General features: G+C 40.6%; 1 protein-coding gene and 1 long non-coding RNA gene across 8 annotated transcripts; one reads left to right on the top strand and one right to left on the bottom strand.

The window, feature by feature from the left end:
- Window positions 1-12,189: 12,189 nt before the first annotated feature.
- Window positions 12,190-24,700, bottom strand: MTRF1L (mitochondrial translation release factor 1 like). Of its 7 annotated transcripts, XM_044924066.2 has the most exons (9): window positions 24,353-24,480; window positions 21,448-21,496; window positions 20,792-20,871; window positions 20,473-20,517; window positions 18,760-18,943; window positions 18,006-18,169; window positions 14,899-15,016; window positions 13,654-13,790; window positions 12,479-12,851 (listed from the first exon to the last, which is right to left on the bottom strand). In XM_044924066.2, exons 4-9 carry the CDS (start codon window positions 20,497-20,499, stop codon window positions 12,651-12,653), a joined length of 831 nt encoding a protein of 276 aa, XP_044780001.2. In that variant the 5' UTR covers window positions 20,500-20,517; window positions 20,792-20,871; window positions 21,448-21,496; window positions 24,353-24,480; the 3' UTR covers window positions 12,479-12,650. The 7 variants fall into 7 exon arrangements, with proteins under 7 accessions (XP_006080259.2, XP_044780001.2, XP_006080257.2 ...); XM_006080197.4 differs by lacking the exons at window positions 12,479-12,851; window positions 21,448-21,496 and adding an exon at window positions 12,190-12,360 and having other exon boundaries at window positions 24,353-24,700; XM_006080195.4 differs by lacking the exon at window positions 21,448-21,496 and having other exon boundaries at window positions 24,353-24,693.
- A 70-nt stretch (window positions 24,701-24,770) lies between these two features.
- LOC123327647 lies at window positions 24,771-25,853 on the top strand. The gene is made up of 2 exons (XR_006542282.2): window positions 24,771-24,881; window positions 24,987-25,853. It is a non-coding gene; the product is annotated as an uncharacterized LOC123327647 (long non-coding RNA).
- Window positions 25,854-26,004: the final 151 nt, after the last annotated feature.

The raw sequence follows: 26,004 nt of genomic DNA, 5'->3' as shown, positions 1-26,004 counted from the left end.
GATCGTGGTTAACTGTTTGAGGGATGTTTGCAAGGGAGTGATTTGTTAAAAGAATATTAAAACTATGGTAGCTTTTTGATCTGATAGGCACTTTGTAAATGTTAGTCTTTAATTCTCACAATAACCTTAGCATTTTCATTTTCTGATTGTGCTTCAAAGTGTAAGTTCATTGTCATAGAATGACACAGCTAGTAAGCAAAAATTCCAGCCTGAGTCTTTGGGAATAGAGCATGTACTTTCCTCTGTGTTACACTGGGGAGTAATATTTGTGGGAGTCCTGATTGTTTATATGTACATTTTCATGTTACTTTTGACAGGGGTGAAGTGAAGGGACAAAATAGGTGATGATAGTTAATCCAACTAGGGGATTTAAGTAAAAAATATGGGAGACCCCTGTAAGTTAATAATTTCTCAAGAAATTATTAATAATTACTCAAGAAAGAATAATTATTCAAGAAAGCAGGTTTGCTTAGCAGCAAAACCATGTAAGAGAAGCTCGTGACATGCCCCAGGACAATAAAACAATGGTGGCATGACACCCCCATCCTGCCCAGTGAACTCAGTAAGTTAATGATCCATAGGACATGCTCTCTGCATAAAAACATAAAACATAAAAACAATAATTTGTGGACCTCGCGTGACCATGTAAGGACAAGAAAACTCCCTGCTTAACCTGGAGGAGGAACTAATGGTGGAAGCATGAAATCTACTCAAGAAAGACGCAGAAGCTCTTCTCCCCACTTTTCCTTTGATTATGAAACTATTGCCCAGTAAGTTCATGCGACACCCGCTTTCCCACCCACTTGTTAACCTCACAAGCATCCTGTTCTAGTGTGTGTGTGTTAGTCACTCAGTTGTGCCTGATTCTTTTCAACCCTATAGTCTGTAGCCCGCCAGGCTGCTTTATCCATGGAATTCTCCAGGCAAGAATACTGGAGTGGGCTGCCATTTCCTTCGCAGGGGATCTTCTCCACCCAGGGATTGAACCCGGAACTGCCACACTACCATCTGTCACCTGGGAAGCCCAGGTGATTCTAGTAAATCACTTCTTATGTATCACTTTGCCTCTTGCTGAATTCTTTCTGCACTGAGACATAAAGGTCTATGGTGCGGAAGCTCTTCAGAGCCCCCGAAACAACACCCCAGTTTCACTTCCCATTTGACCTTAGAGATCTTTATTCATCTCTATTTTTAGATGAAGACATATATATGAAATTTGAGGGGAGGGGGTTCTCCGGTTATTTTTAAAGTTTATTTTCAGAAAAAGACTAAGATATTGGGAAAATTAAAATTACTATTGTAATGTAAGGTAAGATAAAGATTGAAGCATGTTTTATTGCATGCTGGAATAGTCTTTTTCTCTAGGTTTAAGTTACTTTATATTGATTTTAACTATTAGAGCTTTATATTGAAATGCTATTTTCTATACTTATTTTTGATTGATGATTGCTTTACAAAATTTGTTTGATTTTTGCCATACAGCAGCATGAATTAGTCATAGATGTACATATGTCCCTTCCCTCTTGAACCTTCCGCCCAACCTTTCCCACCCCTTCCCACCCCTCTAGGTATTACAGAGCCCTGGTTTGAGTTACTCTGAGTCATACAGTGTATTTCCATAAGCTATCTATTTTATATATGGTAGTGTATATGCTTCCATGCTACTGTCTCCATCTCACTCTCTCCTTCCTCTCCCCAGCCCTTGTCCATAAATCTCTGTCTACATCTCTATTGCTGCCTTGAAAATAGGTTCATCAGTACCATCTTTCTAGATTCTGTATATATGCATTAATATACAATATTTTTTTTCTCTTTCTGACTTACTTTACTCTGTATAATAGGCTCTAGGTTGATCTGCCTCACATTAGAACTGACTCAAATGCATTCCTTTTTATGGTTGAGTAGTATTCCATTGTGTATATGTACCACTGCTTCTTTATAACCATGCATCTGTTGATGGACATCTAGGTTGCTTCCATGTTCTAGCTATTATAAAGTGTTGCAATGAACATTGGTGTGAAGAGTGAAAATGTGAAAGTGTTAGTTGCTCAGTTGTGTCTGACTCTTTGTGACCCTATAGACTATAGCCTGCCAGCCTCCTCTGTCCATGAAATTCTCCAGTCAGAAATACTGGAGTGGGGTGCTATTCCCTTCTCCAGGGGATCTTCCCAGCCCAGGGATTGAACCCAGGTCTCCTGCATTGCAGGCAGATTCTTTACCATCTAAGCCACTAGGGGAGTCATTGAGGTACATATGTCTTTTTCAGTTTTGGTGAATATTATTCTTAACTGACAATTAACTTTCAATAGGCTCATGAGCACCTGTTAGTTTCATTCTTAGTGGGAAGTTTAGGCAGGACCTTTCTGAATTGTACTAGATGTCAACAGATGTATATACCTCTTTCTTTTTGCAAATCTGTATCAGAATTGTTGTTTTTAGGTGGAAAATGAAGTGCAGAGAGAACTGTCTTTATTCTCACCAAATCCTTATTGTATACGTGGGGTGTCTGGAAATAACTCAGATGTGGTGCCTGCCCCCTTTGCTTACTGTCTGGGCCTGCAACCTAATAGATGTAGATTCTCGGTAAATAATCTTTGAATAAAAGCATTATGAGTACAGGGGGTAGAGGATAAGGTGTACATAATATAGCTGTGAACACTGGATGAGTCAAATGCATCTAGTTACAGTGGAATTTTTATAGATTAGAGTGACTATATTATAGAATAGAGGAGTGACTTCTGTACCCCAGGGTACGAGTATAGGACAAGGTTTGTCAACCTCAGCATTCCTGACATTTTGGACAGATGACAATTCTTTGTTGTGGAGGCTGTGCTGTGCACTGTAGGGTATGACAAGATCAGAACCTTGCGTTTTAGGAAGATGAACCTGGTGGTTATGTATGCATGATCTGAATTAGAGAGGATGCAGGGGACTATGCAAGTAGTCCAGGAGATGTAATTTTGGACCAGATTTGAATGGAATCTGTGAAGATGAGGGTGTTTAGTAAGAGACTAGGTGTGAGAAACAAACTGCCTATGAGGAAGAGGAGCGGAGAAGCCCCAGCAAGATGGTAGGCGCTGGAGCAGCGGCTGTGCAGTGCTGGAGAGGCTCTGAGGAGATATCCCAGATCCAAGAACAAAGGAGAAGCCCCAGCAAGATGATAGGAGGGGCAAAATCGTATTCAAGAATGAAACCCCATACCCTCCAGAGACCCTCATAGGGCTCAAACAAACCTTGTACACACCAGGACCCAGAGACCCCTCAGAGACAGAGACAGAACTGTGAGCATCTCCTGTGGAGCACGGGTCAGCGGTGGACTGCCGCAGGTGCAGGGGCTCTGGGTGCAGCAGACTTGGGTATAGCATAAGCCCTCTTGGAGGAGGTCGTCATTAACCCCACCATAGAGGTGCCAGAACTTACACAGTCTGGGAAACAAACTCTTGGTGGGCACAAACAGAACCTTGTGTGCTCCAGGACCCAGGAGAAAAGAGCAGTGACTCCACAAGAGACTGACCCAGACTTGCCCGTGAGTGTCCAGGAGTCTCTGGCGGAGGCGTGGGTCAGTGGTGGCCTGCTGCAGGGCACTGAGTGTAGCAGTACATGCATGGGACCTTTTGAAGGAGGTCACCATTACCTTCATTACCTCCACCATAGTTTCCGTTCAGTTCACTTCAGTTCAGTCACTCAGTAGTCTCTGATTCTTTGCGACCCCATGAATCGCAGCACGCCAGGCCTCCATGTCCATCACCAACTCCTGGAGATCACTCAAACTCACGTCCATCGAGTCGGTGATGCCATCCAGCCATCTCATCCTCTGTCATCCCCTTCTCCTCCTGCCCCCATTCCCTCCCAGCATCAGAGTCTTTTCCAATGAGTCAACACTTTGCATGAGGTGGCCAAAGTATTGGAGTTTCAGCTTTAGCATCAGTCCTTCCAGTGAACACCCAGGACTGATCTCCTTTAGGATGGACTGGTTGCATCTCCTTGGAGTCCAAGGGAGTCTCAAGAGTCTTCTCCAACACCACAGTTCAAAAGCACCAATTCTTTGGCACCCAGCTTTCGTCACAGTCCAACTCTCACATCCATAAATGACCACTAAGAAAACCATAGCCTTGACTAGATGGACCTTTGTTGGCAGAGTAATATCTCTGCTTTTCAATATGCTATCTAAGTTAGTCATAACTTTCCTTCCAAGGAGTAAGCGTCTTTTAATTTCATGGCTGCAGTCACCATCTGCAGTGATTTTGGAGCCCGAAAAAATAAAGTCTGACACTGTTTCCACTGTTTCCCCACCTATCTGCCATGAAGTGATGGGTCCAGATGCCATGATCTTAGTTTTCTGAATGTTGAGCTTTAAGCCAACTTTTTCACTCTCCTCTTTCACTTTCATCAAGAGGCTTTTTAGTTCCTCTTCACTTTCTCCATAAGGGTGGTGTCATCTGCATGTCTGAGGTTATTGATATTTCTTCCAGCAATCTTGATTCCAGCTTGTGCTTCTTCCAGCCCAGCGTTTCTCATGATGTACTCTGCATAGAAGTTAAATAAGCATGGTGACAATATACAGCCTTGACATACTCCTTTTCCTATTTGGAACCAGTCTGTTGTTCCATGTTCAGTTCTAACTGTTGCTTCCTGACCTGCACATAGATTTCTCAAGAGGCAGGTCAGGTGGTCTGGTATTCCCATCTCTTTCAGAATTTTCCACAGTTTATTGTGATCCACACAGTCAAAGGCTTTGGCATAGTCAAACCCACCATAGTTTCAGTCAGTTCAGTCACTCAGTTGTGTCCGACTGTTTGCGACACCATGAATTGCAGCACAGCAGGCCTCCCTGTCCATAACAACTCCCGGAGTTCACTCAAACTCATGTCCATCGAGGCAGTGATGCCATCCCGCCATCTCATCCTCTGTCATCCCCTTCTCCTCCTGCCCCCAATCCCTCCCAGCATCAGAGTCTTTTCCAATGAGTCAACTCTTCGCATGAGGTGGCCAAAGTATTGGAGTTTCAGCTTTAGCATCAGTCCTTCCAAAGAAATCCCGGGGCTGATCTCCTTTAGAATGGACTGGTTGGATCTCCTTGCAGTCCAAGGGACTCTCAAGAGTCTTCTCCAACACCACAGTTCAAAATCATCAATTCTTTGGCGCTCAGCTTTCTTCACAGTCCAACTTTCACATCCATAAATGACCACTGGAAAAACCATAGCCTTGACTAGATGGACCTTTGTTGGCAAAGTAATGTCTCTGCTTTTCAATTTACTATCTAGATTGTTCATAACTTTCCAAGGAGTAAGCATCTTTTAATTTCATGGCTGCAGTCACCATCTGCAGTGATTTTGGAGCCCGAAAAAATAAAGTCTGTCACTGTTTCCACTGTTTCCCCATCTATTTGTCATGAAGTGATGGGACCAGATGCCATGATCTTAGTTTTCAGAATGTTGAGCTTTAAGCCAACTTTTTCACTCTCCTCTTTCACTTTCATCAAGAGGCTTTTTAATTCCTCTTCACTTTCTACCATAAGGGTGGTGTCATCTGCACCATAGTTTGGCCCCAGGTAAATAACAAGGAGGGAAAACAGTCCCACCCATCAACAGAAAACTGGATTAAAGATTTACTGTACATGGCCCCTCCCATCAGAGCAAGACCCAGTTTCCTCGTAGTCAGTCTCTCCCTTCAGGAAGCTTCCAAAAGCCTCTTACCCTTCTTCATCAGAGGGCAGACAGACTGAAAACCACAATCACAGGAAACTAACCAATCTGAAAACATGGACCACAGCCTTGTCTAGCTCAATGAAACTATGAGCCATGCCTTGCAGGGCCACCCAAGATGGACAGGTCATGATGGACAGTTCTGACAAAACGTGGTCCACTTCAATATTCTTACCTTGAGAACCCCATGAAAAGTATGAACAGGCAAAAAGATAGGACACTGAAAGATGAACTCGCCAGGTCAGTAGGTGCCCAATATGCTACTGGAGCTCAGTGGAGAAATAACTCCAGGAAGAATGAAGAGATGAGCCAAAGCAAAAACAACAACCAGTTGTGGATGTGACTGGTGATGGAAGTAAAGAACAATGCTGTAAAGAGCAATACTGCATAGGAACCTGGAATGTTAGGTCCAGTAATCAAGGCAAATTGGAAGTGGTCAAACAGCAGATGACAATAGTGAAGATCGACATTTTAGGAATCAGTAAACTAAAATGGACTGGAATGGGTGAATTTAACTCAGATGACCATTATATCTACTACTGTAGGCAAGAATCCCTTAGAAGAAATGGAGTAGCCATCATGGTCAACACAAGAGTCCGAAATGCAGTACCTGGATGCAATCTCAAAAACGACAGAATGATCTCTGTTTGTTTCCAAGGCAAAGCATTCAATATCACAGCACAGTAATCCAAGTCTGTGCCCCGAAAAGTAATGCTGAAGAAGCTGAAGTTGAACGGTTCTATGAAGACCTACATGACATTCTAGAACTAAAACCCCCAAAAGATGTCCTTTTCATTAGAGGGGTCTGGAATGCAAAAGTAGGGAGTCAAGAAATATCTGGTATAACAGGCAAATTTGGCCTTGGAGTACAAAATGAGGTAGGGCAAAGGCTAATAGAGTTTTGCCAAAAGAACACACTGGTCATAGCAAACACCCTCTTCCAACAACACAAGAGAAGACTCTACACATGGACATTCACCAGATGGTCAATACCAAAATCAAATTGATTATATTCTTTGCAGCCAAAGATGGAGAAGTTCTATACAGTCAGCAAAAAGAAGACCAGGAGCTGACTGTGGCTCAGATCATGAACTCTTTATTGCCAAATTCAGACTTAAATTGAAGACAGTGGGGAAAACCACTAGACCATTCAGTTATGACCTAAATCAAATCCCTTACGATTATACAGTGGAAGTGACAAACAGATTCAAGGGATTAGATCTGATACAGTGCCTGAAGAACTATGGACAGAGGTTCCTGACATTGTACAAGAGGCAGGGATTAAGACCATCTCCAAGGAAAAGAAATGCAAAAAGGTAAAATGGTTGTCTGAGGAGGCCTTACAAATAGCTGTGAATAGAAGAGAAGCTAAAGGCAAAGGAGAAAAGGAAAGATACACCCATTTTAATGCAGATTTCCAAATAGCAAGGAGAGATAAGAAAGTCCTCCTCAGCAATCAGTGCAAAGAAATGAGGAAAACAATAGAAGGGGAAAGTCTAGAGATCCCTTCAAGAAAATTAGAGATACCATGGGAACATTTCATGTAAAGATGGGCACAATAAAGGACAGAAATGGTATGGACCTAACAGAAGCAGAAGATGTTAAGAAGAGGTGGCAAGAATACATGGAGGAGCTATACAAAAAAGATCTTCATGACCCAGATAATCACGATGGTGTGATCACCAACCTGCAGCCAGACATCCTGGAATGCGAAGTCAAGTGGGCCTTAGAAAGCATCACTACGAACAAAGCTAGTGGAGGTGATGGAATTCCAGTTGAGCTATTTCAAATCCTGAAAGATGATGCTGTGAAAGTGCTGCACTCAATATGTCAGCAAATTTGGAAAACTCAGCTGTGGCCACAGGACTGGAAAAGATCAGTTTTCATTCCAATCCCAAAGAAAGGCAATGCCAAAGAATGCTCAAACTACCGCACAATTGCACTCATCTCACACGCTAGTAAAGTCATGCTCAAAATTCTCCAAGACAGGCTTCAACAGTATGTGAACCGTGAACTTCCAGATGTTCAAGCTGGATTTAGAAGATGCAAAGGAACCAGAGATCAAATTGCCAACATCTGTTGGATCCTAAAAAAAGTGAGAGTTCCAGAAAAACATCTATTTCTGCTTTATTGACTATGCCAGAGCCTTTGACTGTGTGGATCACAACAAATTCTGGCAAATTCTGAAAGAGATGGGAATACCAGACCATCTGACCTGCCTCCTGAGAAATCTGTATGCAGGTCAGGAAGCAACAGTTAGAACTGGACATGGAACAACAGACTAGTTCCAAATAGGGAAAGGTGTATGTCAAGGCTGTATATTGTCACCGTGCTTATTTAACTTATATGCAGAGTACATCATGAGAAACACTGGGCTGGATGAAGCACAAATGGAATCAAGATTGCCGGGAGGAATATCAATAACCTCACATATGCAGATGACACCACCATTATGACAGAAAGCCAAGAACTATAGAGCCTCTTGAGGAAAGTGAAAGAGGAGTGAAAAAGTTGGCTTAAAACTCAACATTCAGAAAACGAAGATCATGGCATCTGGTCCCATCACATTATGGCAAATAGATGGGGAAATAGTGGAGACAGTTGACAGACTTGCCAAGAAATTAAAAGACACTCCTTGGAAGAAAAGTTGACCAACCTAGACAGCATGTTAAAAAGCAGATACATTACTTTGCCAACAAAGGTCCGTCTAGTCAAAACTATGGTTTCTCCAGTAGTCATGTATGGTTGTGAGAGTTGGACTATAAAGAAAGCTGAGTGCCGAAGAATTGATGCTTTTGAACTGTGGTGTTGGAGGAGACTCTTGAGAGTCCCTTGGACTGCAAGGAGATCCAACCAGTCCATCCTAACGGAAATCAGTCCTGAATATTCATTGGAAGGACTGATGGTGAAGCTGAAATTCCAATACTTTGGCCATCTGATGTGAAGAGCTGACTCATTTGAAAAGACCCTGATGCTGGGAAAGGTTGAAGGTGGGAGAAGGGGAAGACAGAGGGTGAGATGGTTGGATGGCATCGACTTAATGGAAATGAGTTTGAGTATACTCCAGCAGTTGGCGATGGACAGGGAGGCCTGGTGACCATGGGGTCGCAGAGTCAGACATGACTGAATGACTGAACTGAGGAAGAGGAATTGAAGAGTATAATTTAAATTTGAGAGGGACGATGATCATGCCAGGAAAGAAACTGAGATCACAGCACAAGAAACAGGTTGTAGAAGAATAGGACAAGTTTCATTTTAGACAGTTGATTATCTATTTATACTGGCTTCCCAGGTGCTTCAACCCTAAAGAATCTGCCTGCAGCGCAGGATAGGAGGGTTCAGTCTCTGGGTGGGAACAATCCCCTAGAGGGGAAATTGACGCCAGTATTCTTGCCTGGACAGAAGAGCCTGGCAGGGCTACAGTCCATGGGGTCACAAAGAGTAGGACACAACCTAGAGACTAAACAATAACAAATCTGTTTATAAATCTTCAAAATTGCCATTCTGACTGAATGAGTTTTGATTAACTGATGTTGTAGGCCATTTTGTAATGAAGTTCAGTTTTGGTTCTGAACAATACACCAGATTTCTAAATAAATCATTTTAGATCTAACTGCCTTTTAGGTGGAGAAGGCAATGTCACCCCACTCCAGTACTCTTGCCTGGAATATCCCATGGACGGAGGAGCCTGGTAGACTGCAGTCCATGGGGTCGCTAGGAGTCGGACACGACTGTGTAACTTTCAAGTAGACAACCTGAGCGACTTCACTTTCACTTTCATGCATTTGAGAAGGAAATGGCAAGCCACTCCAGGGTTCTTGCCTGGAGAATCCCAGGGATGGGGGAGCCTGGTGGGCTGCCGTCTCTGGGGTCGCACAGTCGGACACGACTGAAGCGACTTAGCAGCAGCCTTTTAGGTATCTTAGCACCATAAGACGAATTTCACTCCCTGACCCACCCTTTCCCATCCTTGTTAAGCATACATACCTGAGATAGAAGTATACCAGGGAATTTATTGCCTTACCATCCATGTTGTCATACTGTGTGGAAAGTACTGTGGAATACTTAACAATATAAACTTAAGATATATACCATTATCACCCTGTATTATGAACACATATATGAAGTAACTGACAAATTCTGGTCTGAATTGGCATTGGCTCCCACTTTACTCACTAATCTAAATTAGTTAATTCCTTCATGAGCAAAAGTAATTTTTGGAACCCAGACAAAGATAAGAGTAGAGCAACATAATTTTTGCAGGAAGCCTACTGGAACAATACACCTAATACTTTTAAGGATCTTAGAATTAATCATTTTAGATCAAACTGCCTTTTAGATCTTAGTGGAATACTAATGCAGAGTAGTGAATTCGGCCTAGGGCTAAGATGCCCTTTAGGTGGACCTTGAAGTCTGTCTGTGGAGTGTGTTTTAGGCAGAGAGGGCAGGGAGAGCAAAGGCAGGAGTGATGACAACGCATACTGTGTAACTCAGGTAGCTGTGTGGATGCAAAGTTTGTACAAATACCTACAAAATCTAAGACCCTTAAAGGTCTTATTAACCCTCTCACATTGTCTCTTTGTAAAAAAAATGGTTTTCTTCATTCTCGTCTCTTCAAGACCTAATGGCACTAAGATCTAAAAGGCAGTTTGATCTAAAATGGTTAATTCTAAGATCCTTAAAAGTATTAGGTGTATTGTTCCAGTAGGCTTCCTGCAAAAATTATGTTGCTCTACTCTTATCTTTGTCTGGGTTCCAAAAATTACTTTTGCTCATGAAGGAATTAACTAATTTAGATTAGTGAGTAAAGTGGGAGCCAATGCCAATTCAGACCAGAATTTGTCAGTTACTTCATATATGTGTTCATAATACAGGGTGATAATGGTATATATTTTAAGTTTATATTGTTAAAATTACCAAAGTATTAAGATTTCTTCTAACCAATAAGGTGTTCTAATGGGAAGGTTTGAAAATTCACGGAAGGTCTTTTCCCAACTTCATCAGTACAGTTCTCACGCTTTTTCTCCTGGGAGCAGAGAGGGAGGGGGCAGAGAATACTAGAAAATATTGTTTGACTAGAGAGTAAGAAACTTACTGGCTGTCCCCTGTTCCCAGAGTAAAATCTAATATTCAAGACCCTTCACAATTTCAATCCAACTTCTTTTTTCTTTTGGCTGAGCCATGAGGCATATGGGATCTTATTTCCCCAGAGGGACAGAACCTGCACCCTCTGTATCAGAAGCATGGAGTCTTAACCACTGAACCACCAGGAAGTCCCTCAATCCAACTTTTCTCATTTTCCCCTATAACTAATAAAACAAGAGAAATTAAGTCTATTATATACTGTATATTATATAGTATATTTAATAACCTGCAGCCATGTCCTTTTGATTCTAAAAGGAAACCTAAGACGCCAAGTGGAAACTGATAAATCTGGGAGAGCCAGGCTTGCAATGTGGACAGTGAATATTGTTGAAGGAACATGTCTTGCTGTAATCTTGGTTGCCTAGGTCACTAAAAGGGGCATTCATCAGCCGTTCTTGTGAAGGCAGAACAGAATGCCTCTCATGAGCAGAACATTCCAGGGGAGAGGGATACTCTTCAAAATAAAATTCTCTGATGTATTTGATAACCTTTGGCTAGCTTAAATTCTTAACTGTCTTTAATGGTTTTTCTGGAGAAGGCAGTGGCACCCCACTCCAGTACTCCTGCCTGGAAAATCCCATGGACGGAGGAGCCTGGAAGGCTGCAGTCCATGGGGTCACGAAGAGTCGGACATGACTAAACGACTTCACTTCCACTTTTCACTTTCATGCATTGGAGAAGGAAATGGCAATCCACTCCAGTGTTCTTGGAGAATCCCAGGGACAGGGCAGCCTGGTGGGCTGCCGTCTATGGGGTCGCACAGAGTCGGACACGACTGAAGTGACTTAGCAGCAGCAGCACACCTCCCTTTTACAGCAGAAAGAAGCTACCAACATAAAATTACTCTGAAATTTAGCACATGCTGGAACTCGAAAGGACATCTGGCTAACAAATGTTGACTTAAGAGGAAACAGTTACCTGACAATAATGTAGGTTTGAATAAATGTCATATGTATGACAAAGTGTCATACGTATGTCCATAAAAATTCAGACAACTATTGATTTTAACAAATACGGGAAAATGTGCAATTCTGAGAGTTAACTAAATGTCTCCTAGTTCTCTAACCTATAAATCATATAACCTTAATAGTGAAATTGCTTTTCCTCCTCTGGAAATCCCAACTTGTTCTAACTACCATAAATTTAACATTTATTCATTATCTACTAGGTAGAGCTCTTCCTAATTGTCATCCTGGAGTTTATGGTTTCAGAATATTCTTGAGCAAGCATTTCCAGCTTCTCTCACTTTTTTACAGGCTAACTGACATGTCCTATTTCTTTTCTGTAGTTACAGGTTGGATTTATTAATACTTCTTGAAGTGAAGGAGCACACACACCATGGCAGAACAGTGAGGGTCTGTTTATCAAGCACATGATTTACTGGTGTTGCTCTAAACACCAAGAGGTCTTTGACAGCTGTGCAGCCTCAAGCAGATGTTCCTGGGCTTTCCTTCCTTTTCAGGCCTCCATCCTCTGAAGTCAGTCTTATCATTTCATGTTTGAAGTTTCCCTTGAGAGTCAAACCAAATTTCTGATCATTCATTAAATACTTTACATAAAACAAAGGACTATTCTCTTTTGTCTACTTTTTGTAAGGAAGAGTTCAAAATATCCAGCCAGAGTCATGATTATGTTTTTTCACTTAATACGTTCAGAGACGTATATAAATTAGCTGTTTATTAAAAATGTTACTCTCAACTGTGTTAACTCATGTGTTTCAAGAGAATACTGTATATACACAACCTGATTTGCTGTAACAGAATTTTCACAAGCTATACAAGTCTTTAATAACAAATCAACTTAAACTTTTTTGGAAATAATTTCTGCTAAAGATTCATAATTAGCATAGTCTTTCAATGACTGTACAAGTTCATCCAGTAGGTACTCTCCTTGCATAAAAGTTTCAAGATCATGAAGTGACTTATTTATTCTGTGATCTGTGACTCGGTTCTGTGGAAAATTATATGTTCTTATTTTCTCTGACCTTCCTTTTGTGCCAATCTACATATTAAAAGAAAAAAAAAAGAATACAAGATAGTTAAACTTAGGGCAACTAAACCTACAAAGTTAATTTACCTGGAGATTAAGCTCTTGGTTTATAATTTGAAACACAATGTTAAAAACCAAATTTTAAACATTTTGAATTCTCAAATTTAACATGGGCACTTGATACAGAAAAAAGAACATAGGCTTGAAAAGTCAGACAGCTTAGTACTTGAATTTTGAATCCTCTCTGCCATTTTTTTTTACTTTATAACTTCAAGTAATTTATTTCAACTTTAAACTTTAGTTTCCCCATTTATAAAATACAGATAATACCTACCTCACAGTGATAGTGTATACATACAGCCTGGCACAGAGTTGATATCCAAAAATGGTAGCTAAATATATATAATCTCTGTGAATTAATCTGGTTATCATCAGTGATGACAAAGTGATCAACTCTCCATAATAAAGGAGTTAATAGAAGGGCTCTGTAATTATAAAATCAACTGCCAAACAGGAAGAAGGTAAGTTCAATTTCCTTTCCAACTTTCTTCCATAATTTTAAAAGGATTCAAAATGAACGGGAATTCGTATATCTTTTTAAGATAACTTTGCTGAAAAGTCTGAGAAAGACACTTTTGAATACAAAAACAGTGTAAATGTGTAATAAGATTACTATAAAACAAGCCCTTGGTTGAATGACATGAATTATACTTTAACTTTGACAAATACAATGAAATAATTTTAACACATATTAAAACTGGGTAATCTAAAACTAGTTTTATCTTTTCAAAGCATTTAAAAAATTCAGTTTTACCTGAATCTTTCTAGCATTGTATCGTTTGCTTGTTTCTTCTTCTAGCTGCAGGCTGTACAGTTTTGCACGTAACTTTTTCATAGCCATTTCTTTATTTTTCAGTTGAGATCTTTCTTGTTGGCATTCAGAAACAATACCTGAATAGTGTTATGAGAATTAAAGGAGTTTTAATAGAAACATCTTCTTCATGTATTATCAAGGAATACTCCTTTTCCTTCTTCCTTTATGAAGGGAAAAAATAAGACTCTAATGTTAAAAAAGGAATACTATACACATAACAGATAACTTTACAGTTATTAGAAAATTGGACTTATAGCTCAAAATATTTACATACTGAAAGCATACATACTGAAGAGTAAGCATTAGTCATTTAATATGGATTATTTTCTGGTACTTTTACCTAGTCACCACAATTTTTTTCAAAAAGTAGTAACTACTCATTATACAAACTGAACTATAAAAGTTAATGTATTACCAGAGATAATCACTATTAATATTTTTATTCCTGTTTATATACTATGTGTTACATAAAACATCATCTTAAAGTTTAACATGAGAATTTTCTTATTAAAAAAAAAGAAAAAATGCTCCAAGCACTCCCAGCAAGCACTACCAACCCTGGGAATTACGCCTATCTGAGATCGTTTATAGGAAGATTGAGGTTTCCTATCCCTGTGCTCTTTTTCACATGTAAGTCACCGGAGCAACACTTGTAAAAACATGTGTAGTTCTATCTAACACAATTCTAAAGACTTAAGAAAAATTACAGCTCCACTGCCTAACACTATAATCAGGACAGAACCCCCAGATGTCTGCAGATGGACTTAATGGAAAGAAGCCCCTGAAATTACATGCCAAACTTTGCATATAAGCATGTTTCTGGGTAGAAGGTCCAAGTTTTCATTTTCTCAAAGGAATTCATTTCCTCCTCCCTCCAAAAAACACTAAAAACTGGTGATTTAGAGCATTTTCTTATAAAGAATATACCCATGATATTACTTCACTGTGGGATTTTTTTTAAAAATTAGTGATATAATCACTAATGTGGAAATTTCCTGGGCATGGATCTCTCCCTCTTCCTGGCTTTGTAATTATCCTACAGAGTTTCACCTAAGGGATCTAGATAAATCAAGTGTTGAAAATAAACAGTTCCTAGTAGCCTGTATGTCGCTGGTAACTGAAGATCTGTTTCAGAGGAAAAGTCATTCAGATTTTGATTTTTATGTTGAAGAAGGAACCACGCACCCGTTGGGAGATGAACGATCCGGACAGCGCTGTCTGTGGTGTTCACATGCTGACCCCCGGCTCCACTGGCTCGCTTAGTATCAATCCTCAAATCCTTAGGATTAATCACCAGGTTAATCTATACGTAAGAGAAATGTTGGGAGTTTTGAAAATTACATGTGTGATCTGTTCAAAGAGAATTATTTATAAAAATGCATTTCATAGATAATATCTATGTAAGATTTGGAATGTTTAATTTTAAAAATAGAAAGTAATTGGAAGGATACCATTTTTTTAAAGACTTTTCTTATTGGAAGAGTGGGGCTTACCAGGTGGCACTAGTGGTAAAGCTGCCTGCCAGTGCAGGAGACGTAAGAGACGCAGGTTCAATCCCTGGGACAGGAAGATCCCCTGGAGAAGGAAGTGGTAACACAGTCCAGTATTCTTGCCTGGAGAATCCCATGGACAGAGGAGCCTGATGGGCTACAGTCCACAGGGTCACAAAGCAACTCAAGTGTCTTAGCATGTACACAGTGGGTAAGTATCAAAATATAATGCAAAATAAAAACAAACCCTCCCTAATCCTCAAAAACTAGACTTCTCTGTAAATTACCCTCTTCTTACCAACGGCAGATCTCAGCTATTAATAGAAATGTGAATATAATCACTAAAATGATTTCTGAGTTCAAAAAGACTTTAGCGGAGGAAAAAAAATGATGCTAAAACACTATAGGAAGGTTTTATTACAGGTGGACTTAAATATACTTAGAGGCAGAGCAGAGATGAATGGAAATGGCCAATACCAAGAAGTCAAGGATACAGACTCAATTCACAAATACACTGGATCTGATGTCAGCATAATGCTCTGTCCTGGCAGTCACCATCCAAAGCACTGCATTTAAAAAGCTCTTGCATGAACTATACCCATTCTGTGAGATGTCCACAACTCTAGCAGCAGGCATCTTATCATTCACAAGCCTTCTAGGTCTCCCTATGTAGCTCTTTACTGTTGCTAGGAAGAATTAAATGAGATGATATACGGACCTCCATCTCCAAGATGCTTAAGCCAAAGTGACTAGTATCAAGGTTGGATTAACAGAAGCAGACGATATTAAGACTTAAGACGAGGAGGCAAGAATACACAGGAGAACTATACAAAAAAGATGTTCATGACCCAGATAACCATGATGGTGTGATCACTCACCTAGAGCCAGACATCCTGGAATGTGAAGTCAAGTGGGCCTTAGGAAGCATCATTATGAACAAAGCTAGTGGAGATGATGGAATTCCAGTTGAGCTATTTGAAATCCTGAAAGATGATGCTGTGACAGTGCTGCACTCAATATGCCAGCAAATTTGGAAAACTCAGCAGTGGCCACAGGACTGGAAAAGGTCAGGTTTCATTCCAATTCCAAAGAAAGGCAATGCCAAAGAATATTCAAATGACCGCACAACTGCACTCATCTCACATGCTAGCAAAGTAATGCTCAAAATTCTCCAAGTTAGGCTTCAACAGTACGTGAACCGTGAACTTCCAGATGTTCAAGCTGCATTTAGAAAGGCAGAGCAACCAGAGATCAAATTGCCAACATCCACTGGATCATCAAAAAAGCAAGAGTTTCAGAAAGACATCTACTTCTGCTTTATTGACTACGCCAAAGCCTTTAGCTGTGTGGATCACAATAAACTGGAAAATTCTTAAATAGATAGGAACACCAGACCACCTGACTTGCCTCCTGAGAAATCTATATGTAGGTCAAGAAGAAATAGTTAGAACTGGACATGGAAAAACAGACTGGTTCCAAATAGGGAAAGGAGTATATCAAGGCTCTATATTGTCACCCTGTGTATTTAACTTCTATGCAAAGTACATCATGAGAAACGCTGCGCTGGATGAAACACAAGCTGGAATCAAGAATTGCTGGGAGAAATATCAGTAACCTCAGATATGCAGATGACAGCACCCTTATGGCAGAAAGTGAAGAAGAACTAAAGAGCCTCTTGATGAAAGTGAAACAGGAAAGTGAAAAAGTTGACTTAAAACTCAATATTCAAAAACTAACATCATGGCATTCGGTCCCATTACTTCATAGCAAATTAGATGGGGAAACAATGGAAACAGTGACAGACTTTATTTTTTTGGGCTCCCAAATCACTGCAGATGGCGACTGCAGCCATGAAATTAAAAGACGCTTGCTCCTTGGTAGAAAAGCTATGACCAACCTAGACAGTATATTAAAAAGCAGAGATGTTACCTGGCCAACAAAGGTCCATCTAGTCAAAGCTATGGTTTTTCCAATAGTTCTGTATGGATGTGAGAGTTGGACTATAAAGAAAGCTGAGCGCTGAAGAATTGATGTTTTTTTTGAACTATGGTGTTGGAGAAGACTCTTGAGAGTCCCTTGGACTGCAAAGAGATCCAACCAGTCAATCCTAAAGGAAATCAGTCCTGAATATTCATTGGAAGGACTGATGCTGAAGCTGAAGCTCCAATCCTTTGGCCACCTGATGCAAAGAACTGACTCATTTGAAAAGACTCTGATTCTGGGAAAGATGGAAGGCAGGAGGAGAAGGGGACGACAGAGGATGAGATGGTTGGATGGCATCATCAACTCAATGGACATGAGTTTGAGTAAGCTCCGGGAGTTGGTGATGGACAGGGAAAACTGGCATGCTGCAGTCCATGGGGTCGCAAAGAGTTGGACACGACTGAGCAACTGAACTGAACCGAACATGTTCAACTTGCAACCCCATGGACTGCAGCCCTCCAGGCTCCTCTGTCCATGGGATTTCCCAGGCAAGAATACAGGAGTGGGTTGCCATTTCTTTCTCCAGGGGATCTTTCCAACCCAGGAACTGAACCCACATCTCCAGCACTGGCAGGTGGGTTCTTTACCACTGAACCACTAGGGAAGCCCTTAAGTTCATTTATATATTCTTAATTCTTAGCATTTATTGTTAAAATCATACCTATTGGACTGTGACAATATATTTGAAAAATCAATTCAAATACAAGATGAAAGTCAAATAAGAAAAGGAGATACTCAGTTCAGTGAGGTGAGTGTTACTTGGGGGCAAGGCGCTGTGCTGGGCTAGGACTCCCAGGAGCGGGGGCTATGGTGTCTCACCTCGGTGGGCTGGGGTAGGATGGCTACAGTCATGGTGCTGGTGTGGACGCGGCCTTGCTTCTCTGTCTTGGGCACTCTCTGGACTCTGTGCACACCTCCTTCAAACTTCATGTGCTTATAGGCTTCTGAACCCCCAATGCTGGCAGATGCATGTCTAAGGCCACCTTGAAAACATTGGTGAAAGAGGGTTTGTTAATCCTGCCAGTTATACATAACTGACCATCACTTCTACCATCTTGAAATATAATTAAAGAAGCTACAAACTTATATAAACATAACTGTGAAACACTGAAAGCCTTTGGCAAGTCTATGATATTCAGCGTTTTAATATCTTTATTGCTTATAATTATTGAACATAAAGCATTTATGGTGTCAATAAACTGACTCAGTAACACCCTGAAGGACCACTTTTAAAAGACCATTAGCCATTGAATGACAAGTATTTTATAGGCCATTTCAAAACTGGTAATATTTCTGCATTCAACATTATTAAGTTTGAGCAAACTCTGGGAGATAGTGAAGGTCAGGGACGACTGGCATGCTTCAGTTCATGGGGTCGCAAAGAGTTGGACATGACTTAGCAACTGAACAGCAACAATTATTAAGTAAATGATAAGCATAAAACTACTTAATCCTCCTTATACAAAAATTATAAAGCTTAATCATGGTCTTTCCAACCCTCTTCCCTAAAATACACATAGATAAATAAATAAAATCTATGCTTTTCTCAAAACAAACCAAACAGTTTACTGACCTATTTCACTTGGAAAATATTCCAGGGTTTCAAAATGCCATCTTTTAAATGCAGCATACTGCTGATACATATCAAATATCTCTGAGGTAAACAACATTGCCTCCTGACCCCCAACTCCTGCAGTTACCTCCAGGATCAAATCATTTTTATCTGCTTCTTCTGAGGGAACCAAAAGTAAGATAATCTGCAAATAAAAAATATCACCCCTCCTATAATTAAGATTTAAAATATTTTAAAAAGAGCTCAGTGATTAGATATAGAATTTTAAATATTTAATTTACTTAAAAAAGTTTCTCTAAGCAAATACCTTAATACTGCTGATTACTATTCAACCATCTTGCCAATTAGACCATACAATGCACAACTTCTAAAAATATTAATGTTATAACTACATTACGAATGCTATAAGGTTCAGCTAAAACTTACAAGTTTGTTTCTTTTCGGTGTTCATGTATATTAGTTCTCTATTCAGTTAATGATTAAGTCCTTGCTGTGAGCAGGACACTGTACTGTGTGTAGCAAGCAGAAGAAGCAATCCTTGGAGATTTATAGCCTACTATGGCAGGAAAGGAACACTCAGACTGCATTTGTATTTTTTCTAAGCTTCTTTATTATGGAAGAGACACTTGAAATTTTGGAACTGGAGAGGCTCTTAGAGATGATCTGGTCCAATTCCCTCATTTTACAAGTCAAAGAAAATGAGATTAACAGAGTGCAATGATGACTTAAAAAGCCAAGTGTCAGTTACTGGAACTCAGATCCTTGTGCCTAAGTCAGTCTTCCTTCCATTAAAATTTTATGTTTCACACTTCAGTGTGTATTAGTCACAGACACAATAAAGACTTCTCAGATGAGGTGGATTAAGAAAGAAAAGCTGCCAACATTTATAAAAATGGTTCTTTATAATATAATAGAGAGGTACTCTGCTAAGAACTTCATGTATTTTAATTCTTAATACATCTTGGGCAGGTACTATTAACAGCTCCACCTTAAGATGTGAAAACTAAGTTTCTCTAAGTTTAACTTAACTAAGTTTAACCCTAGTTGGCCAATACCCTACAACTAGAAAGTGGAAGGGCTAGAATTTGAACCCAAGGCTCCCTGAGTTCTGATGCATCGCCACGGTGTGTTGGTCAGGAGCTGGCCTTGTCCTCCTGCCTTCCCGTCACTCTAGCCTGTGCCAACAGAATGTGACCATTCACATCCTGAACTAGCACGACGCAATTTACACCTGTGAATTACTAGCCAACAGAAACCGTTAATTCACGCATTCTTCTACCTCACAAAAAGTTTACAGAGTAGAAGGCAAGTTACCTGGGACTTTTCAGTCTATTGTAGAACTTTTCTTCTAGAGTAGGTGGTGGGGAAATTAATTTTTGGTAAGTTCCACACGTAGGTAGAGAGAGAGAATTTCTAAGTTAAGCATCCCAGTTCCAAGCTCCATCCTCACTTTATCATGTTCTTTTACTTATATTTCCAGAGATAACTGCTGTACACCTTAAAGCTCTGCTTTACAGAATTAACAATGGATCTAATTTCATGATTTTTCATCTAACTTAATATGTTCTTCTGCAGTTCTCCTAGATATAAAGCCAATACTCTTAGATATAAATGCAATTCTGTTTTCAAAATCCTGAGGGGCCTAGTCTAGGCTGGCACTCTATAAGAGTGTCAAAGACAAAAAGATAAAGAAATATTCCTGCTTCCACCTACCATTGCTCCACAGTCTCTTCTACTCATGTCTACCCCCACCCTTACCTCAAAACAAAAGAGAGAAAACATATTATCAACATTTTATTGCCTTCTTGGAAAATTCTACTAATGTGACATTCATCTTTCTTTCAGACTTCTACAATCCTTTTAGTATGATAAAAACAGAGCTACAGGGAGTATGCTTTTTCTGCTTTAAAAACCAGGTTTATAATTGTAAATGCTAGCACGCTGATTAGTTCTTGACTTGCTTTTATAAAGTTCTAATAAAATATAATGGAAGTAATAGCAGAATGCTTTATTCTTTGCACAAATGCCATACCTGATGCTTTAATTGAGCTATTTCTTTTTCACATGAAGTTATTTCATTTTCGGCAAGTTTCCTTAAGTCCTCATTTTCATCTAAGAAAAAAAGGCAGCAGGTTGAGTTTTCCTTAATTAGTATTAAATAGCTGACAGAGTTCAAGGTAAAAGTTTTGTCATTGCTGAAGGGAAACATAACAATTATCCTTTTTTAATAACTGTCATTAATTTATAGCACTTTATGCACTAGTTTTTACGAGCATGCAGTTAAAAAACAAAAACTTTTTTCCTGATGAGAAGGGTAGAAGTTAAAAATAAAAATCATCTCTATGGGAAAATACAAAGAAGCTACTAAACTTTTCTATAATTCTTCCTCCCCCAACTATTCATATTAACAAATATGCTTTTAGTTTTCAGACTTAGACTCTACAATAACGAATGAATGCACTGAGTGAGTTAGATCAGAGGGGAATATAAGGTACCATCAGTAAAGCCAAAACTGAGTTAAAAAGTAGAAAGTTCTTTATTGTCTTATTAGGAAATGCTTCATTAATATAAAAGTATCCACCTAAACATTTAGACCCTGCCTGATATTCACAGAGTATCTACACGAAGTACTCTTCTTCTCTTTCAGGCTTTACTCTAGTTCTTATTTCATCTAGTTTTCACTTTTACCTTACAAAATATACCTCCTCTTTCCTCTATCTGATGGACAACATGCAACCTATAAAACGGAGAGAAGGGGAAATTGTATTAGCTATTACAGTTTGTTATCTCTGTTGAAAGATCAAACTCTGTACTGGCTGGAATGTCTTATTCATTTACTAAGAAGATATGCAGATGACACCACCCTTATGGCAGAAAGTGAAGAGGAACTGAAAAGCCTCTTAATGAAAGTGAAAGTGGAGAGTGAAAAAGTTGGCTTAAAGCTCAACATTCAGAAAACTAACATCATGGCATCCGGTCCCATCACTTCATGGGAAATAGATGGGAAACAGTGGAAACAGTGTCAGACTTTATTTTTCTGGGCTCCAAAATCACTGCAGATGGTGACTGCAGCCATGAAATTAAAAGACGCTTGCTCCTTGGAAGGAAAGTTGTGACCAACCTAGATAGCATATTCAAAAACAGAGACACTACCTTGCCAACAAAGGTCCGTCTAGTCAAGGCTATGCTTTTTCCAGAGGTCATGTATGGATGTGAGAGTTGGACTGTGAAGGCTGAGCGCCGAAGAATTGATGCTTTTGAACTGTGGTGTTGGAGAAGACTCTTGAGAGTCCCTTGGACTGCAAGGAGATCCAACCAGTCCATTCTGAAGGAGATCAGCCCTGGGATTTCTTTGGAGGGAATGATGCTGAAGCTGAAACTCCAGTACTTTGGCCACTTCATGCGAAGAGCTGACTCATTGGAAAAGACTCTGATGCTGGGAGGGATTGGGGGCAGGAGGAGAAGGGGACCACAGAGGATGAGATGGCTGGATGGCATCACTGACTCGATGGACTTGAGTCTGAGTGAACTCCAGGAGTTTGTGATGGACAGGGAGGCCTGGCGTGCTGCGATTCATGGGGTAGCAAAGAGTCGGACACGACTAAGCGACTGAGCTGAACTGAACTGAATTATGTTGGGAACTGGGAATAACATGTAAGACTTGCCCTCAAGGCAGGATTTTAGATCATTTTAGTTTCTTTATATTATTCTAAGGGAGAAAAGCTCACAAAAAATAACAGCCTAAAACATTATGTGGTTAAATATTAAAATAACAGCATGCAGAAGGAATTTCTTGCTTGTTTTAGAGGTGGGCAGAATAAAGGAAAAAAGGATTAACTCAATGAGAGATAACAACAGCAAATTGAGATAAACAAATACAGGGAGTGTTGGTGACATGACAGGAAATTATTTTGGTAAGAATGGGTTATGAGATTTGGTGAAATGGAAAAATGTGTTTCATTAAAAAAAGCAAAAATGAATTAGAGCCCCAGTTCAACCACTAAGGTTCTCTTAGAACATCTCTCCTAACGTCTCTGAATGTCAGTAATCTTAAGAGTAAAGTGAAAGATCTGAGTTGGATGACTTTTAAGGGGCCTTATTAGTTCTGAAATGTAGTGTTGCGATTAAGATGAAGAAGACTGGAACTAGAGTGTAGACGTAATCTAACTTAAATACTACATTTTATTTAATTCAGGTCCCCCAAACACTATCAATTTCAACATGTAATGAATATAATTTTTTTTTTTTTATATTAAGGCTTTGTGGCTGCTACGTGGACTTGAAGCTTGGCTTATGAAACTGATTTAATTTTCCCCTAAAAAATATTACTTCTAATTTTTTTTTTCCTTTAACACTCTGGGCAGCTTCTTCTCTTAAATCACTTAATTTAGACTCTCCTTAAGTCTCAACTATACAGTTGCATTAGCCTTCTGTCTTCCATGGCATCTTTAGTCCTGTTCCAGATTGCTTCTCAACTGCCTCCCATCAAAGTTCCTAAGCAACAAAGCTATTCCTATTATTCATTCCCAACCCAAAAGCTTCTGCTGGCCTCCTTCTGCCAAAAGGATGAAACCAAACTTTGCAGGTTAGTATTTGAGCCCTCTTACAAAATGGTTAACCCCACCCCTCACCTCCCCAAACCTACCCCCTTCCTCAGTTAACACAGAATGCAGTGATTAAGAGCATGAGATTTGGAGTCAGTCCTATTCAAGCTCTATTCCTTAAGAGCAGTTTAACCTGGGCAGAGCTATATTCTCTTTGTATCTCAGGTTCCTCTTCTGTTGCATGAAGCTAATAGAACCCACTTCATAGTTTAAAATTACGTGAACTGGATGAGTTAATAGATAAAGAAAAGCAAAGACTAGAGTAGGCAAAGGATCGATAAAAGTTAAACTATTATTATATTATCTAAGGTTGGGCCTTTATCCCTGTACAAGCCTTTCTCCTTCCAAGTTCTCCTTGCTCTCCCAGGTCTTTACTGATCTATGTTCTCACTTATCAGCTGTATCAGAATTAATTTTCTTGCTTCAGTAGACTGTGACCCTCTCTAGAACCTTTCTTCTGTGTGGGCCACAGGCCAGCCACTAGGCATCCCCCGGAATTTGTGCAAATTAAGTAACTTGAGCCCCATCAAGAGATTCGAATGGGCATGAATCACTTGGCAAGCTTGTTAAAACCGCCGCATGTTTCTAAGTCTCAGAGTTCCAGTCTGGGTTTACTTAGCACGCATTTTTTTCTGTCACTTTTGCGGGTGGCCGCTCTACCACACTCAGAAACACTCCTCTCGATTCCTTAACAGGAATTGGGCCTTGTCTTCAGTGAGCTCATCTCCTGCCATTAAATACGCAACCAATTAAAGTCAACTTAAGTTTTGTAAAAGGGCGTACAGCACTGTCAAGCGAGCACAAGGAGAGGATGGGACCAGAACTAATATAATGATGTCTTGACCTCTGGTGTAAACCATAAAGAGCTGCAACTGAGTAAAAACTTCAAAATCAGAGTGTGTGGAGACGTGAGCGGCGGCTTGGTGCAAAGGGCAAATGAAAAGTCAAGACTCGGCTCTGAATCTCGCTGCCCTAGACCAGGCCCTTACCATGCAGCAGGTGCTGGGTCTCCTGCAGCTCCTGCTCCTTGTCGCTCAGAAGTTTGGCCACCGCCACCAGCTCAGGCCGCCTGACCTGTAACTGGGCTTCAGAGCCTACCTGGCGCTCGAGGAAGGTCCGCAGAGGTCCGCCGCGGGCGAACAGCTCCTCCAGGGGCAGGTTACTGCAGCTTAGGTGTCGGCGGGCCGGGACAACATCCCGGCGGGCCCAAAAGCCCCGGAAAACATTCCAAACTAACCTGGAGCGCATAACTACAGCCAGTCGACGATGGCAAACAAGACCCGGAAGTTCCGGACAGAGCAAATCTCGCGATACCGCGCGGCTCGGACACAGGGGCGAGGCCTACCCGAGCTCCGCCCAACTCACGCTCCGGTTTAAAGGGGCCTCCAGGAAGCCTGGTTGGGAACTTCCGGTCATGCATTATTAAACGCCGTAGTATTCGCGGAGGCCGGAAGTTGAGGAGCAGAGCCAAAAGTGATAGGGGCGGGTCTGAGAGTCCTCGGGCTCCTCCTCTAAAGGGTAGGTCAGAAACGCCTCCTGTAACGAGCCGGGGCGGAGTATTGGGCCGGAAGGGGAAAGGCATAGATTGTTATTACGCTTTCTGACGTCAAGATTGCTTCTCAGGTACTCAGTGAAGCTTTCAAGTACCGCGATGGAGGGCCGTCCACTGTCAGCTAAAGGAGCTGAGATCACAGCATAGATGTCAGTCTGGACTGTTGTCCCCAAAGGCGAATTGTAGAATGGCCATCAGTGTGTGTATGTGTGTTTACTCCTCTTCCATTTCTCCTGTTTCTCCTTTCGACGGTGGTTAAGGCTCGTATTAATGGGGACGTGAGAAGTGGACTCGAAGACCGGTTACCGAGTGATTTAGCAAAATCTACTTTCCTGCCCTTTATCTGCCACTTAATTTACATAGCCTTTAAACGACTTGCTTCCACACCGATTCTCCTGCCTAGTCTCACTTATCCCTTGTTAGTCGGCTACTTTTTAAAGACGTTGAGCCATTCGTTTCCTGTTTGCTGCTAACCACTGCCAAGCAAAGCCTTGAGAGCCCCGCCTCGGGGGGCCCAGCCCGCCAATTTGACATGGTGGATTAGTGCCCAGAATAGTGAAGTGTATTGGTGTAATGCTTTTGAATTTTTAAAGACCTCTTCATAGACCACCAGAAGAATGTATGAAGTGAAGGGAAGTCGCTCAGTCGTGTCCGACTCTGCGACTCCATGGATTGTAGCCTATCAGGCTCCTCCGTCCATGGGATTCCAGGCAAGAGTGCTGGAGTGGATTGCCATTTCCTTCTCCAAGAAGAATGTATAGGAGAGTATAATACAACCCAGAGAGGCCTGGGGATGCTACAGCTGAACTCGCAGTTGGGGAACTCTTACCACCTAACTGGTTTGAGCAGGGCTTACTTACTGTACAGAGACCTGACATACTGAAAAAGTTTCTCATTTATTTATTTTTTAAATATAAAAATATAGGAGTCCTCTGCAAGGTTCAGTCATCCTTAAGTCATCTAATCAAAATTGTTAAGTATAAAATTCTTATAAAATGCGCTTGCATTGCCTCTGCTGTATTCATTTCTGTACTCTACATACAAATGCAAAGTGAAGTAGAAGAATGAGATCACTCTCCAAACAATATA

This window comes from Bubalus bubalis, chromosome 10 (assembly GCF_019923935.1).
Source record: "Bubalus bubalis isolate 160015118507 breed Murrah chromosome 10, NDDB_SH_1, whole genome shotgun sequence".
NCBI lineage: Eukaryota > Metazoa > Chordata > Mammalia > Artiodactyla > Bovidae > Bubalus > Bubalus bubalis.
This window is presented reverse-complemented; position numbering and strand designations above follow the sequence as displayed.